At 35.6% G+C, this 16,819-nt stretch overlaps 1 protein-coding gene across 1 annotated transcript; it reads left to right on the top strand.

Annotated features, from left to right (window-relative positions):
* The first annotated feature begins 12,981 nt into the window (after positions 1-12,981).
* LOC132056674 (endoglucanase 4-like) lies at positions 12,982-16,116 on the top strand. The gene is made up of 7 exons (XM_059448964.1): positions 12,982-13,233; positions 13,552-13,959; positions 14,651-14,743; positions 14,835-15,002; positions 15,110-15,218; positions 15,331-15,488; positions 15,569-16,116. Exons 1-7 carry the CDS (start codon positions 13,009-13,011, stop codon positions 15,890-15,892), a joined length of 1,485 nt encoding a protein of 494 aa, XP_059304947.1. The 5' UTR covers positions 12,982-13,008; the 3' UTR covers positions 15,893-16,116.
* The last annotated feature ends 703 nt before the right edge of the window (positions 16,117-16,819 follow it).

Below are 16,819 nucleotides of genomic sequence, written 5' to 3'. Positions count from 1 at the left end.
CTTCATTACATATTATTCTGCATTATTATATGGCTTGTTTAGTTCTGATTTTGGTATGGTTTGTCGAAACGGCTGTTGTGGTATAGATATGATCATTGACTCATTGAAATTGTGGATTAGTGGCTCTACCTAGGGTCAGAACTTAGACTTGTGATTATCGGGTGAGATTATTGAGACTGAACAGACTTGCGGATTAGAAGCTTCATCTTAGGTTGTGATTTAGTTATAGGATATTATGTGACTTGGATATGAGTATTGTATTGCCTATCTCTGTTTATCTTGTTGATTTTATGCTTATATGCATGAACTAATTTTAGTCGACTGTATGATGCTTGCGGTACATAGTGTTTGTCTTTCACTCTTGCCTTGCTTGCACCCTTTTTGAGTACAGATTGTGTTCTAGAGATTTCACCTAGACCACATCTCTAGCTTGAAGCTAGTTTTCTTGATCAGATCCGAGGGTGAGCTTCTATCCATCCGATGTCGCCTGAAGATCTTTCTTTCCAGATATCTACTTTCATTCCAGACATCATCTATTATTATATTTGACAAATATTTCATTCTTTAGACATTATTGGTTAGAGTCCCTGTATGATAACTTTCAGATTTTGGGAATTTAATAGTTAGACTTCCGCATTTATATTATTTATCATTTATGAATTGGCTATATTATTTATTTATTCTCTTATTTATTGATTGTTAGAGTATAAATGATTAAAGAAGTTAAAATTGGCTAGTGATTAATGGGTTAACGGGTAAGGGTTCGCCTACTAGCTAGTGATAATAAAGTAGGTGCCCGCATAATCGGTAATTAGGGACGTGACACGTAATTTTTTAAAACTATATCTATTTATTGTAAATACATTTCAAATGTTTGTCACGCTGCGTAAATTTTTTCTATAACTTATATGCTGAGAGGGAAAATGAAAAATAGCTAGAACGGAAAAAAATTATCTCTAACATTGATACAACTTATATAAGCTTGTTGTAATAGATATAAGAGTAAATGGGATTGTATTGATTGATAACTATCAAACTATAAATGAAATTGTAATTACTGATAAGAGCTAGAAAATTACATAGAGAAGGCTTAAGAGGAAGAAAAAGGAAAAAAAAGACAGAAAGAAGAGAGCACAAACAGATAATGGGAAGAGAAAATTCTAATAACGGTGTTACCTATACGGCTACAGCATACTAGTACCATCTTTGAAGAACTTTCCAACTATAGTAAACTTGCAAGATTCAGCAAGATTAACAAAATAATCCTGAGCATTAGAAAACACAGCTGGTTTACCTAGATGGATGGCATGAAAAATGTTTCCTTGGCTCTATCTGCTAGTTTTCCTTGAACAGTGGGAGCAAACGATGCTTTGAAATATGATATTCCATAGATTTTTTTAGAGCCAGAGGAAGAAGCTTTGTTAGCACCCACCTTTGTTAGAGGTTGTACATCCACCAAAACAGTATATGGAGAGACCTGGTTGTCTACCAGTTCTCTCAGACAGTGCAGTAGGTAAATAACACATGATTTTATCATGGAAAACTCCTTACTCGAGGGATTAAAAATCACGACCTACCACATAGGATTTCACTTCACTACAATGATCAACTTCAAATTACAACTTCTTGCAATCTAGGAATTTAACTCTCATAAATCCCTCACCCTTACAATACACCTATTGTAAGCTACAGCTGCTATAGCTCTTGACTACCCTTACTTAGCTAAGCACACAACCACGTTTGACTAACTCTAGTCAAACCAACTAATACGTTTGACAAACTCTAGTCAAGGGTACCACTCAATAGATTGAATAGGTAAACTGCCTACCAACTACGGAGAATTTAAGCTACTAATTACAATAGCTTCTCGAAAAAAGAATAGGTTTACAATTTAAAGAACAAATGAATAGAGAATCACAACAACCTAAAGAACATAGATATAATCTAGTGCCTGGATCAGGTTCTTCAGCTTGTAATTGACTTAGTTCTTGAGAGCACTTAGTTCATGGGGGAACATGTGGGTGAAATAGAGACCACTTATCCCATGTTTGACTTAAAGCATGGGCTGCAGCTCTGCTGTACAGTTGTTTAGTTAGTTGTGCAGCTTTACAGCTGTTGTTCCTGACTATACAACATATAGAGAGAGCAGATCGCGAACTAGGTCTCTCTCTATTTCTCCAGCAGTTTGACAATCATCAAAACATAGAATGTACTTTGTTTTATCGATTTCCTCCTTTTGATGATGAAAAAATTTGATACAATGTTCCCCCTAAGAATGAAATCCACAATGTTCCCCCTGTGACATAGGCCAATTTTAAAGCATAATATCATCCTAGCAACAGGAATCAAGCACCTCCTTCCCCCTTAATCACAGAATCACAAAAACAACAACATCCCTTCCATTTCATCTTCCCTCTTTTATTATCATCGAAAAGTAAGTAAGGTACAGCATGAGCAAAACATAAATAAGTGAAGTACAGCATGAGCAGAACATAAATAAGTAAGCCAATAAACACGCACACATCAAATTGATTTCCCTGAAGTAAAGTAATCAAACACACAACACAAAATAATAGTCCAATCATGATAAATATATGATAAACCGACTACCATGGTACCACCAGGCAAGGTAAAAGACAACAAAAGGACAGACAACAACAGGATTTTAAACAGAAGGGATGAAAAGGAAGGATAGGCACTAGACGGGATTACTTGGGACGTTTCAGTGCTCGAAGGAGCTTATCAACTTTCTCATTGTAAACATGATGATCTTGCAGTATATGATCCCTAAATTCGTCCATTACTGCTTTCAATTGATTCCACTCAACGTGCAGCCTCTCATTTTCTTCCTTCATTTAGCGACAGGAATCAGTTTCGTTGGTTTCTTCAGCCAGTTGATCTGTCAGAAGAGTGTTCTTAGCCTTAAGTTGTCGGATTTCTACATCAGCGGCTTTTTGAGCTTCGATCATGGTCGAGAGGATCAGAGCTACTGCCGATCACACTCACAATCTTCTAGGTTAGCCACAGAGAGCATATTTTCCTCTGTCCTCGGGGTAGCTTTTTGATTCTTAAGTTGAAATGCCCAAGTATTTTGTTAGAAAAAACCCATAGAGGAGACCAGGTTCACTTTGCTTATTGTTCACTGTATTGATCATATGTTCAATCATGATGGCTGGTAGATTGATCGGTTTAAAAGCTGACAAGGCTTCCATGAGCACCAGATGTGCCGTAGTGACAACAGTGCTTGCTCCAGCTCTTGGTATGAGTATCTTGTCCACAAATTCAAAAACAGTTGATACTTAGGCTTAAGCTCTCTTTTGGAGAGATTTTCATTAGAGGATGACTCTTCTTCCTTAATAATCGCATTTTTGAAATAGGTAGAGGCCCTTCCAGTTACAGTCTTCAAGCCCTCAATCTGTATTTCTAAGATTTTCGCTAGCATAGACTCAGTCAACACAAACTCTGTTACATTCACAGTTAGAACTAGAGTACTGTCATCCAAGTGACATAAGATTGCGTATATTTTAATGACTTCAGCTTCATACACACTAGGTGCCCGAGGAGTGAGGAGATGAGTCCAAATTTGAAATTTCACCATTTCCAACAGTTCCTTCATTTCTGTCTCCCTGCACAGGTTTACATCAATCATCATTCCAAAAAGAACTTTTACGCTTTCATAAATTTTCCTCTTTTTCTTTCTTATTAAGTGCATTTCTTGTCCTTTTAGAGGAACCTGGTTTCTCGCTAGTGCTTATTCTCTTCTGCTTTTGAAAAGCAGATTGAGTAACACGTTCCTTTTCTCCTGTATTTTCTTTTGTTTTCCTTTCCTTATTTTTCTATATCTGCGCACTCCCAGAGGTCTGTTTGCACACAGGACCTAGTAGGATATCTTCATCAGAGTCAACATTTTCACCTGAGATTTTTCTTGAGGCACCTGTTATCTGAGCACAACCTTCTGAGGAGATGACACCAGGTCTTCCTTTTGCTTTCCTCTCATCGTCATTTTTACCTTGAGCTTCCTTGGTTCTCTTACCCATTTTCATGACCAACAGAGTGCTCGTACTATCCATAGCATTTTCTCCCCTATCAAGATTTCCGATCTGTTGACGTGCATAGTTGTTGGTGCTACTACTTTCAAAAGTCACCCCTTCATCTCTTTCACTCGAACTTGTTGACGAAGAGTCTGATGTTGATAGATGTGCACACTCATCGCTATCAATGGAGTCGTAATTTTTACTCGAGTAAAACGGGGTGGATAGAGATGTAGATTTTCCTAAAATTCTGCAATTTCCTGTTCCAGGAGAGACAGAAATAGGGGATTTTGAGGTTGATTCGCTGGTATTTTGGTTTGAGGAAGTTGGATTATTTGAGGATGATAACACAAGATCCATATTTTGGGGTTAGAGAGCAGTTGGTTATACTGACCAAGTGGTTGGTAACGGGGAGGAGATATGAAGCAGTTCGAAACAGAAGAGAAGATGATGTTATGTAAGAGAGAGAAAGATGAAGACTATTGGTCTGAAGGAGAGAAAAAAGGAAAAATACTAGAGATACTTTTAAAGTGACAGAGGTGGCGATTCAGATGGAGTGCAAAAAGAGAAAACGGGTCAGTTCACGAATAAGGCCACTCTTCAAAAGAGACACATTCTAAGAATAAAGTGACGCTTGGCTGATATGGCATTTTTTTGTAGTTCAGAGCATACGTAAGTACTGAGAGGTCTACTAACCTGAGTTACCGAGAGACCATGTCTCTACCATCTGTGTATACCTTTCTCCAATGTCTCTTGATTTGTGCTTCCAAGGTAATATCTGATTCCTAGTTCTTCAATCATTTCAAACATCCATATGTTACAGCTTCCTTCTCCTTTTGATCATTTTCCAACCTCTGCTTCATTGTTTTTTTTTTAATTCTTCCCATGATATTTTTCATCAAGGATGTGTTATTTCTTTTGTTTACTAAGAAATACATTCTGCTATGAAGGCCTTGAGGATAGACTTCTTTATTTCAATCATGTGCTGGGAACTGTTCATCAATCGTCTTGACAACTTTCTCTCTCCTCAGCCTGTAAATGATGTCATTGATCTAATTTGAGAACCCAACCGATCTTGGGTCGCCTGTAGTCGTGGAAGGGATGAATTAAACGGGCAGTACATTTCCCTTTCTATTTTGAAATTCTTTCTTTTGAGGACTAGCTCTCTCAATCCTAACTTTTTGCTTGACAAAGTTCTTATTAAAGACCAACTTTTGCTTTGCAGGCATCTTTTTAGTGACCAACCTGCCCACAATGAGTAAACACCCAATTTTCTATTGTGGAAACGTATTTAATTTGAGGATTGTAGGGCGTCTTCTCCTTCTTAAAACTGAGTTCTTCTGTACCACTTTCCTTATTCTTGTGCATGGAAATGATTGCATCAGAGGACCAGGTCCACTTAAGAGTTTTATTGAGGTCGAACTTTACCCTGTTCAGTTATTCTTTTAGTAGCTTATTTTTCTCAATCTCCGCAGTTAGATTTAGTTTCACTTTCTTGAGTTTATTTTCAAGCTCCTCTTGAGCTGTAATGACTTCATTCTTTCCTTTAGAGGAAGTTTCCATGCCCCTTCTCATTTGACTTTCCAACATAATGTTTTGTTGATTTGTCTCATTGACTTGTTTCTTCATATCCATAACGGATACTAACAGGTCATCTCTTTCTTGTTCCACTTCACGAATCTCATCATTCAGCTCACCTTTTTCAGTAATGCGAGCATGAATGCGTTAATTAACATACTTGATAGCGATATGAGTTTGTTTCGAGAAAATACTTTCAATTTTTTCTTGACTCATAATCATCATCTATCTCTGATTCAGCCACGAGTGCAAAGATTGACTCATATTTGGTTGCTTCATTTTCTATGGCCACCATTGATGTAGTTCCTTGGTCATCTTCATCTTCAGATCCACTGGAGGAACCTCCTCCCCCCCCCCCCCCCCCGGCCATGCTAGAAGCACCTGCTTTACTATCTTATCAGTGGACTCTTTTCTTCTGAATTTTCAATCGGGGACCTGATTCCTCCTCACAATTTTGTCACAGTTATCCTGCTTGTTCTGAGGGCATTCTTTGACGAAGTGATCAGATCTTCCACACCTGTGGTAGCAGTTGTCATTTCCTTTGAAATTTCTGCTGAACTTTTCTATCTTAGAGATCCCACCAATTCTCCGGATTATTTTATGAAACTTTTGTGTAAGATAAGCCATAGATTCCTCATCGCTCGAATCTCCTCTTGTAGCTTTGAGAGCCAGATCCCTTTGTCTCTTCACTTCATTCTTTTCCACTTTCTTCAGAGTCATATTCATCTTATAGGTTTTGAGATTTCCAATGAGTTCATCAATCATCAGCTTGCTAAGATCCTTGGCTTCATTGATGGCATTTACCTTGCTGTCCAAATAATCAAGTAAAACACCAAGCAACTTCCTCACCAGTTTGGTAGTTGTGATGACTTCTCCTAAAGAGTTGAGCTCATTGATTATGGAGGTAAATCTAGTGTGCATATCATAAATAGATTCACCTTCTTTCATTTTGAACAGCTCATACTCTTTGGTGAGCATGTCGATTTTGGAGTTCTTCACCTGCGTTGTCCCTTCATGGGTAGTTTGGAGAGCTTCCTAGATCTCCTTAGCACTTGTGCATGATGAGATTCAATTGTACTCATCTGCTTCTATACCACAGACAAGAATCTTCTTTGTTTTATAATTCTTCTCCACAGCCTTCCTGTCTGCCTCATTATATTCTTGCCTTGTTTTTGGAGTGGTTGCCAAGCCAGCTTCATCTTTGTTTACAAGGACATGAGGACCATCACAAATGATGTCCCATAGCTCTGAGTCTTCAGCCATAATGAAGTCATGCATCCTAGCCTTCCACCACACATAATATTTTCCGTTGAATCTAGGTGGTCTGGTGGATGATTGACCTTCTTCCAAGTTTGGTGGGGCTGCCATTTCACATATTCTTTCTAGGTATTAACCTTTTAGAAAGCACCTGCTCTGATACCACTTGTTGGAGGATGTGCATCCACTAAAACAGTATATGGAAAGACCTGGTTGTCTACCATTTCTCTCAGATAGTGTAGTAAGTAAAAAAAAAAAACAAGATTTTACCATAGAGAACTCCTTGCTCAAAGGATTAAAAATCACGACCTACCATGTAGGATTTCACTTCATTATACTGAGCAATTTTAGATTAGAAACTCTTGCAATTTAGGAATTTAACTCTCATAAATCCCTCACCCTTACAATACACCTATTGTAAGCTACAACTCTTGACTACTCTTAGCCAAGCATACAACCACGTTTGACTAACTCTAGCTAAATCAACTAATACACTTGACTAACTCTAGCCAAGGGTACCACTCAATAGATTGAATAGGTAAACCGCTTACCAACTACTAAGAATTTAAGCTACCTACAATAGCTTCTTGAAAGAAGAGTAGGTTTACAATTTAAAGAATAAATGAACAAAGACTCACAACAGGTTCTTCAGCTTGTAAATGGCTTAGTTCTTGAGAGCACTTAAGAACTTGAGGCGGCAAGGATTTGCACAAGATAGTTTAGGTTTTCAAGTAATACCCAATATGTTGGAATAAGTTGTATATATATTGGGGAACATGTGGGTGAGATAGAGACCGCTCATCCCATGTTTGACTTAAAGCATGGGCCGCAACACTGTTGTACAGTTATGTAGTTGTCAGTGCAGCTTTACAGTTGTTGCTACTAGTACTACGACGTACAGAGAGAGCAGATCGCGAACCATGTCTCTCTCTATTTTTCCAGCAGTTTGACAATCACCAAAACATAGAATGTACTCTGTTTTATCAATATTAGAGTTGTCAACAATAGGTGTCGGTTGAGCCTTGGGGTTTTGGAATTTGTCAAAAGTGGAGGAAATTTTGGGAAAGGAGTCGGGTCGAACATTGGGTGTACTAGATTGAGAGACTTGATTAGGGATAGGTTGGTTTTCTCTTCTCTGTCTGAATCACTAATTGATTAGGACTGAGAGGAGTAGTGTCAACGGGGATAACAATCTTCCGAATCAGATGAAGACTCTTGATTAGGGCCATTATCAGATGCATTGATTGGAGATAAGAGCTCCAGAAAGTTGATGGGTGATTCGTTGGTGGTGGCCAAAGTACTACCAGTAGCTGTTGGAGGATGAGAAGAGGTAGAGATGGGAATATCTTATGGCACAGGTGGTGGTTCCTCGGGCCTTGGCCCACACAATTCTACTGTTAGCATAGGTTTAGGGAGAAGCAGTGAGAGAGAAGTCAGCGCATTGCCAGATATGATTTAAAAATAAAAAAATAAACATTAAACCGAAAAGATGAAACTAGATTTTCATTTTTCTCACATTTGAAAATTATTTACATCTTCAACTTTGCTTTTAAGAATCGAACTCCCCCTCTCACTTTTGAACAATTGATATTTTTCCACTTCCATCTCCATTGAATTATTAAAATGTCTCGTTTATCTTTTAAATTATCAACCTTTATCTTTTTTCTTTTTCTTTTTTAACTTCACTTTTCTTTTTTCTTTTTCTTTTTCTTTTTTCTTTTTTTGAACCTCACCTTCCGAGTTCCGAATCAGATTCCCCAGGTGAAGACTCTTGATTAGGGCTATTTTTTTATTTTTTTTTACTTCATTAATATCACGATCGATATGTTTTCATAGTTTAACCTATGCTACGGACTGATCGATAGAACACATTATTTTTTAAATAAAAAAAGAATGAGAAATATTAATCAAGCATGTAAGTTAATAATGTTCAATGATGAAATAAATGAGCATAATAACAAAATTTAGAATATAAGCAGTTGTTCGTGTCGGTTGTTTTATCTATAGCAAACAAAACTCAAAATCTATTTACACTTTTAAGAACAAGAGATTGAGAACTTTGTAAGCATGTACGAAAATTAAAAAATCTATATACACAATAGTGAATAAGAGAGAAATTGACTTTTTTGTTTTTGTTTATCCGCACGTTTAAACCCGAACTCCGAGACCTCGAGTTAAAGGTGGAGGGATCTCAACCATCCCAACAACCATATTGATGAAATTGAAACTTAAATACACACACAACAATACATACTTACGTCTTAATAGATGTAATATTATTTAAAAAGTAGAGGATTATATCTCATTAAAATATAACAAAAAAATTTCCATTTCCAAATATGGTAGAAATAAAATATCATACATCTATATCTATACTATTTTATAAAACCGAATATAAAGGTGGAGGGATCTCAACCATCCCAACAACCATATTGATGAAATTGAAACTTAAATACACACACAACAATACATACTTACGTCTTAATAGATGTAATATTAAAATAAAAATAATAAAAAGTAGTAGTACATTTTTTAATTAAATTCATAGAAGGATTATATCCTCATTAAAATATATTGACATATAAGAATATCTAAATAATAGGTATAACATATACGTAGAAATAAAATATCATACATCTATATCTATACTATTTTATAAAAGCGTGAATATAAATGTTGGTTGACCAAAATAGAATTATATTAATCCCACCTTTCCCAATATAATTAATTGAATTTGAAATTAAGTTCTTAATTACAATTATATCCTACATATGATTCCCACTTTTCCCCTTCCCTTTGACTACTACGAGTACTTTGATTTACTTATTACTCCAGCCGTCCCAATTTATATGAGGATTTACTTATTACTCCAGCCGTCCCAATTTTTTGACCAAATTTCAAACATAGATTATCCGAGTAATTTATAATAAAATTTACATATTTAAAAATTACATAAAAAGTACTATAAATCTGCATAATTAATAATTCATGATATTTAAAAAGAGTTGGAGAATATCATAGTAAAAGAAAGAACTGTTTGACTCAAATAGACCAACTCAAATAGACCAACTCTTATTTAAATTGAGACAGAGGGAGTATTTGATTTTTTGCTGCTGACCATTTCAGTAATGAAAAAAGTGTCCATGGACACTCTACAACCACCTCAAGCAGCAAACACTCTTGGGATGTCGGAATACAAAATTTAGAAAGTATTTTATTCCTTTTGGAGAAATTAAGGTACGTTAAAAGAACTAATTATTTAAGTTTCTTTTTTAATAGGTTAAAAGAGATGGAAGGGAGTTTCTTAAATATTTGGAAATCAGCGAGAAAAAAAAAAATTGCAATTGAAAGTTTATATTTTAGGTACGCATTTGAAGCAAGATATATTCGTGCGGAGCACGAACATAAAGACTAGTATTATAAAAAGGTAATATTGAATAGATGGGAGATTGGAATGTCAAAGGCAGACAAGAGAGGAGCGGTTTGTTGCATTATAATCTTGGATGGAACTTCATTCTAGAATTTTGAAACACCTTAAAAACTCCTAACACCATGGAGTTACCCCTCCAAAGTTGACTCAAATCCGTTTCAAATTTTTCATATGGCTGAAGAACTATTGATGAATGTGCCACGTACCCAGACTTAACCAACTACTCCCAATAGTCCCATAAGGTGTTGTCACCTTAACTAAAAAAGTTTGTCCCATAATAAGTGTCACCTTAGGAAACCAAGAAACAAATTGACTAGTTTTTTCCAATTGTACCCTTATACAAAAAGTGACAAGTTAAAGTAACATCTAAATGATGATTGGAGAAGCCACATAGTAACTTGGTATTATTGGATTCTCAATGTCAAAAGGTTTACTACTTGTGCATGCTCTAATCAAGAGGAAAAAGTAATTTATTTTTATTATATAGGGGTAATTTGGTAAACTTCATATTGCATTATTGATTTTTTAATATGCGTGTTTTTGACTAAGATGACATTTATTATGGAATGGAGGGAGTATTAAACACTATATGATAAATTAAGATGACGCATTCCCGGAAAAGTCAAATATCAAAATGTAATATTTTCTGCGCTCTAAATGAGAGTCTGGTAATATGGAGTATGAAAGGACATGTACAGCAACCCTACAAAACCCCTAATCAATGAAAGTTCGTGTGAGAAAAGTGAACGCCAGAGGGAGTTTGTGTGTACACTTGTTTTTTCTTAAGAGGGAGTCAACAAAAACATTACATCAAAAAAATTATCTATATGTATAAAGAAGAATCAATAAATTATATACTAGGTTTCAATATGTATACATAATACCATAATTTTTCGGCTAAGATAATTCAATTGAACTCCTCATCTCTGCATATCTCTGCCACTGGGTCCAAATGTATGATTGGGGATAAGATGAAACTAAAGCTGCTTAGATGGAATGGAAATTGAAAGTCAACCAATAGCTAGAGTCAGCGCTAATGTAACTTGTTCTGAATTTTACTTTAGTTTGGGCATGGATCGCGCATATCTTGCATCAATCCCTTGAAAAGGATGCAGTCCGTTATTTGAGTACAACTTTTATGCTTTCAGATATTAAGATACAATTTCCAAGAAACAATTTCTCCTTCTGAATCATATTACACTTTAATCAAACCTTCCGCAACATTTGCATATTTTTTAATTTTTATTATCTAATAATGCAGTCCTTCATCCCATTATTAGTTTAACTTTATAAGACTGATGTACAAAATACCAGCAGAACTTGCGATGCATTAAATCTTATTAGGGGAAACTAAAATTTAGAATTTGAATAAATTATCGGTTTAATTGAAAAGTCAAAAGCATTAAACTAAGGGTATCGTGATATTGTTGTACATGAGCTAATTAATAAAATGCAGTTAATTGCTACCAGACCCTCTTGCCCACAGGCCACAATATGCATGCATACAAATAAAAGGGGAAATTTCAGTAATGTACAATTTAGCACACAAAGTTACATTTGGGTAGCAATATTTTTAAATTACAAATCTATGACCAAACAAATTATGGCCGCAGCTTGTATATACAGCATTATACAACAACGTACAACTTTATACAACAATATACAACTTTATACACCTCACTACCGTAGATAATGTATAAACCTTGTATAAAAATTTATAATAACGTATAAGAGGTGTTTATACACACTTCTACAAATGCTATGCGGTATAATATGGTGTTAAAAGTGTAACATAGTGTATGTGTTTTATATACACTTTATCCTTAAAAAAACACCAACATTAGAAAGAGATTTGGAAGGAAAAAATAACATCTTGGAGTTTGATATGGGGGAAAGGGGGGTGGCTATCTCGGGTAATAACTTTTTTTAAAAAATGGGATGAAGGCTTAAAAATGTAAGAAAAAAAACTATGGCCATTTCGGGTAAATACTTTACCCAAAATGCCATAGCGTGTTATTTTCCCAATAAAATATAGTATTAAAACTTCATACTTCCGTAATATCAGATGAGATACGCCATAACGTTAAAAAAATCCATTCTGTTTGTGAAACAAAATAGACGTAAAGAAGGAAGGATGCATGTGTTGCGTGTGGTACTAGCTAGCAATAGTAACCACCAAAGGATGCGGTGCAGCAGATGAGGCTGCTCCTCCCTTAACCAACGGTCTCGTGTTCGAGCCTTGGGTATGGAAAAATTATTGGTAGAGAGTGCTTTCCCACTAATGGGGCCCTACGAGGCTCGAATTAGAATATAATCAGGCTCTAATGACGATATCGGACATGGGTGAGAACCAAAAAAAAAAGCTAGCAGTAGTAGTAAAAAGTTTTTAAAAGTAGTATCGATATTTGTGTACAAGAGGATGCATATGTGAATAATACTATGTATATTGTTTGAGGGGGTCAAAAAGTTACAATCTCCTTGTACTGAACATTTTGTGCCATCCCCAAGTTGACTTCAATCAGACATCATCAATAGTTAAAGTTAAGAATGAATTATGAATTTCCAAGACTTGCTTTTCCTATCTTCATGGAAAAGCATTCTAGGGATGGGAAATGTTCATTCGGACAAGTATATATATGTGGTCATTTTATAGACTCTACCAAATAAACAATAAACATCGTACCTATTGCAAGATCATTGAGAAAACTAAAGATGATTGGTGGGGGAAAATCTCCTTGTCAAGTGCTAAGAATAATAATAGCAGTATTTGTCTGGTTGACAGCAATGGTGGTAGCAAATGTTCCTAATCCTAATTATGCTGATGCCTTAACAAAGAGTATACTCTTCTTTGAAGGACAAAGATCTGGTAAATTACCCCCTAACCAGCGCATGTCATGGAGAAAAGATTCTGCTCTTCACGATGGAGCTGACAAGGGTGTAAGTATACAAAACATATGATACACACCTCTCAATTTATATGTCTCACTTTTTTCTTAATCTGTTTAAAAAGAATGTCACTTTCTTTATTTAGTAGTAATTGTTTAATTCCAATAATTTACATGACATGTACACGTGATTCAAACGACATTTTGGTACATTATGTATATCTTTAATTTAAGATCACACGATTTAGAGTCTTTCCAATATTTCTTAAACTCCAATATAGGGAGTATAATCTATCCCGGTCATGCTCTTAATCTTGTTAGTTCAAATACATATTGCCCCAATTTTAAAAGAAACAATTTTTTTTTTCAGGTGGATTTGGTAGGTGGGTACTATGATGCTGGTGACAATGTGAAGTTCCACTTTCCAATGGCTTTTACAACGACCATGTTGGCCTGGAGTGTCCAGCAGTTCAGAAATTCAATGGGACCAGACTTGCAACATGCCATGGAGGCTATTAAGTGGTCCACGGATTATTTCTTAAAGGCCACAAACATTCCAAACGTAGTATATGCACAAGTAGGTAACGCGGAGGACGATCATAACTGTTGGGAAAGGCCTGAAGATATGGACACTCCTCGTACTACTTTTGCAGTTACTGCACAAGCTCCTGGTTCTGAAGTTTCTGCTGAAATTTCTGCTGCTCTAGCTGCTGCTTCTGTGGTGTTTAAGCCTACTGATCCTGGATATTCCAAATTGCTTGTTAACAGAGCCATTCAGGTAACAATATGCTACTTATCGTCAAATTATCTACCCAAAAAAAAAAAAAAAAAATCAGTTTGCTAGAATGACTAATGGATGGAATTGGAGCAGGGGTGGACCTACCATGATTCTAGCAGGTTCAGTTGTATCTGCTTCCTCAAAATGTTATACTATTTACATGTAGAAATTATTTTTTTCGTAGCACCAAATACGGAAAAATAATAAAGGTTGAATCCGTTTAACAGAAGGCGAGGCAAGACGAAGTTGTCCAAGTGCCTTCATGATGACCGAAAGGTCTGGAGCTCAAATCTTAGCTCTTAAACGCCACCTAATTATTATCACCATACTCCCTCACTTTTGATTTTAGATTTTTATTTTTTAAAGTGCGAACTTAAAAAGAAGTGTCGGCAAATGCCTTTTTTAAGGTTTCCTTAATCAATCAAAATAAAGAGAGGAGGCTAAAATCCATTTGTTGTGCCCAATGTTGCTTCTAATGTCTGTTACTACCAAGGACTTTAGTTTTCGTTTGAAGCCCCTTGTATTAAATTCTGATCGAGGACTTTAGTTTTTGAACCTGCTTGCACAAAATCCTAGGTCCGCCCCTGAAGAGGGTAATATTAACAGGATAAGTGGATAACTGGAGTGTTCCTTCTTGGTATTATCAAACAGTTGAGGTGAAAATAATACTATTGTTTTTGCACGGATTCAGGCTTTTGAATTTGCGGATAAATACAGGGGATCTTACAATGACAGCATCGGACCTTGGGTGTGCCCATTCTATTGTAATTACAATGGATACAACGTAAGTATGAAGGCTTATACATAATCTTCAAATTGTTTTGACATTCATCAAGTTCTCAGGCCTAATTAACAAGGATGATTAAATTGAACAGGATGAATTGCTTTGGGCTGCAGCATGGCTCCTCAAAGCTACAAGAAAGCCTGTGTATTGGGGTTACGTTAAACAAAACATAATAAACTTCAAATCAGACATGGAAAGTGGCTTATCAGAATTTGGATGGGATGCCAAGTATGCTGGGATCAATGTGCTTATCTCCAAGGTTTATTCACTGGCTAAACCAGGCTCTTATTTATTCTCTATACACGATTACTTCTCTATGTCTTTGGTTCAATCTAACATCTTTCACCTTGGTGGATATTTTTGCAGTTTGTTCTCGATAATCCTTCAAATGCAAACCCCTTCCTTCCATACGCCGATACGTTCGTCTGCAGTGTATTGCCTGGATCTCCCACCAATACAGTCAGATATACTCCAGGTATATTTATTTATCCATATCTTCCACTTAAAAAGCAAAAAAGAAAAAAAGAAAAAAAAAGTAATTGTGGATTATGCACATTCAATTGTTTTCATCCTCAATTTTCTTGCAGGTGGACTCATGTACAAATCAGGGATTTGTAATATGCAAAACCCAACAGCTATGTCTTTTCTACTTCTTACCTATGCGCGCTATATGAAGAGCAGGGTAATACGTTGTGGCAACGTTGATGTAACTTCAAAGATGCTAATACGTTTTGCAAGAAGCCAGGTATTATAGTGTGTGTTGCATATTAGAATGAATAAATTTGAAAGAAATTAAACTGATGGAGGTAAATATTATGCCTGCAGGTGAACTATATTCTTGGGAGAAATCCAATGAACATGTCATACATGGTTGGATATGGAACAAAATTTCCTCAAAGAATACACCATAGAGGGGCTTCATTGCCATCCATTGATCAACATCCAGGAAAGATAGGATGTAAAGAAGGGACACAATATTTCGTCAGTGAAAACCCAAATCCCAACTTGCATATAGGTGCAGTGGTGGGAGGACCTGATATCAAAGATAATTATGCTGATTCTAGACGTGATTCTGCCAAGTCAGAACCAGCTACATATGTAAATGCACCACTTGTTGGCCTCTTGGCTTATTTTAAAGAACATCCCTAGTCCCAATGCTGGTGGAGATGATAGCTCAAATATGTACAAATTATTGAAATTTCTTTTCTCTGTTATTGCCAAAAGTGTACCTTATTGGAACTTCAGGCAAGAGGAAAGGTTAGAAACTTAGAAGCATAGAGTGTCTGATTATCTTTTTGTATAAAGATCATCCACTCTTGAAATTTGTATTATTAATTGTGTGTTTCTATACAAAGAATATCATATAAGACTTACAAATATTATCTACTATATGTTTATACAAGCATGTTATTCTATTATTGCGATGAAACAAGGCGTTTTGACCCGTGACGGAGCTAGAAATTTAAAAAAAGGGATTCAAAAAATTTGAACTAGAGACGTGAAGCGATTTCTAAACTATTTACTTTATGTCAAGGGATTTCAACAAGTTTTACCTTATTTATGTCGTACAATTTTTTAACAAACAAGATTCAATTGAAAAACATGTTAGTTGTGGCTCCGCCACTAATCGCCACATATATGACACATATTTTGGAAATTTAAACATTAGATCATAATTAAAACATTAGATCATAATTATATAACCTTCGGACAAAAAATGTGAAAAATAAAAGTACTTACTAAAGAGATTGGAGTAATAGTCTAAAGATCTTGCACAAGCTCAATTAAAGAATTTCTTTTGACGGACTATGCTAGTACTGTTCATATTCTTATGTAAAATTTGCTAGTACTGTTCATATTCTTATGTAAAATTTACTCCTTACATAAAGAAAAAAAAAGCTGAAATAAAAAGATCATATCTTGAAACAATTTGTACCATTTTTCATATTTATTCTAATGAGTACAATCAATTGAAATGATTTTTCTATTTGTTTTATATTTAATTTATATGCTTTACATTGTAGAAAAATTCAACGCACTCGGTTTCTAGTTTATTTCACAGTGATAGATACTTGA

This window comes from Lycium ferocissimum, chromosome 5 (assembly GCF_029784015.1).
Source record: "Lycium ferocissimum isolate CSIRO_LF1 chromosome 5, AGI_CSIRO_Lferr_CH_V1, whole genome shotgun sequence".
Classification (NCBI taxonomy): domain Eukaryota; kingdom Viridiplantae; phylum Streptophyta; class Magnoliopsida; order Solanales; family Solanaceae; genus Lycium; species Lycium ferocissimum.
Note: the sequence above shows the minus strand (reverse complement) of the source record. Positions and strands in the feature narration are given on the sequence as shown.

Excerpts from the sequence above, each read along its gene's own strand:
- LOC132056674 (XM_059448964.1), top strand. The coding sequence starts at position 13,009 with ATGATTGGTGGGGGAAAATCTCCTTGTCAAGTGCTAAGAATAATAATA. Across the intron at positions 14,744-14,834 it reads GTAATTACAATGGATACAAC|GATGAATTGCTTTGGGCTGC; the intron begins GTAAGTATGAAG and ends TAAATTGAACAG. Across the intron at positions 15,489-15,568 it reads TACGTTTTGCAAGAAGCCAG|GTGAACTATATTCTTGGGAG; the intron begins GTATTATAGTGT and ends TTATGCCTGCAG.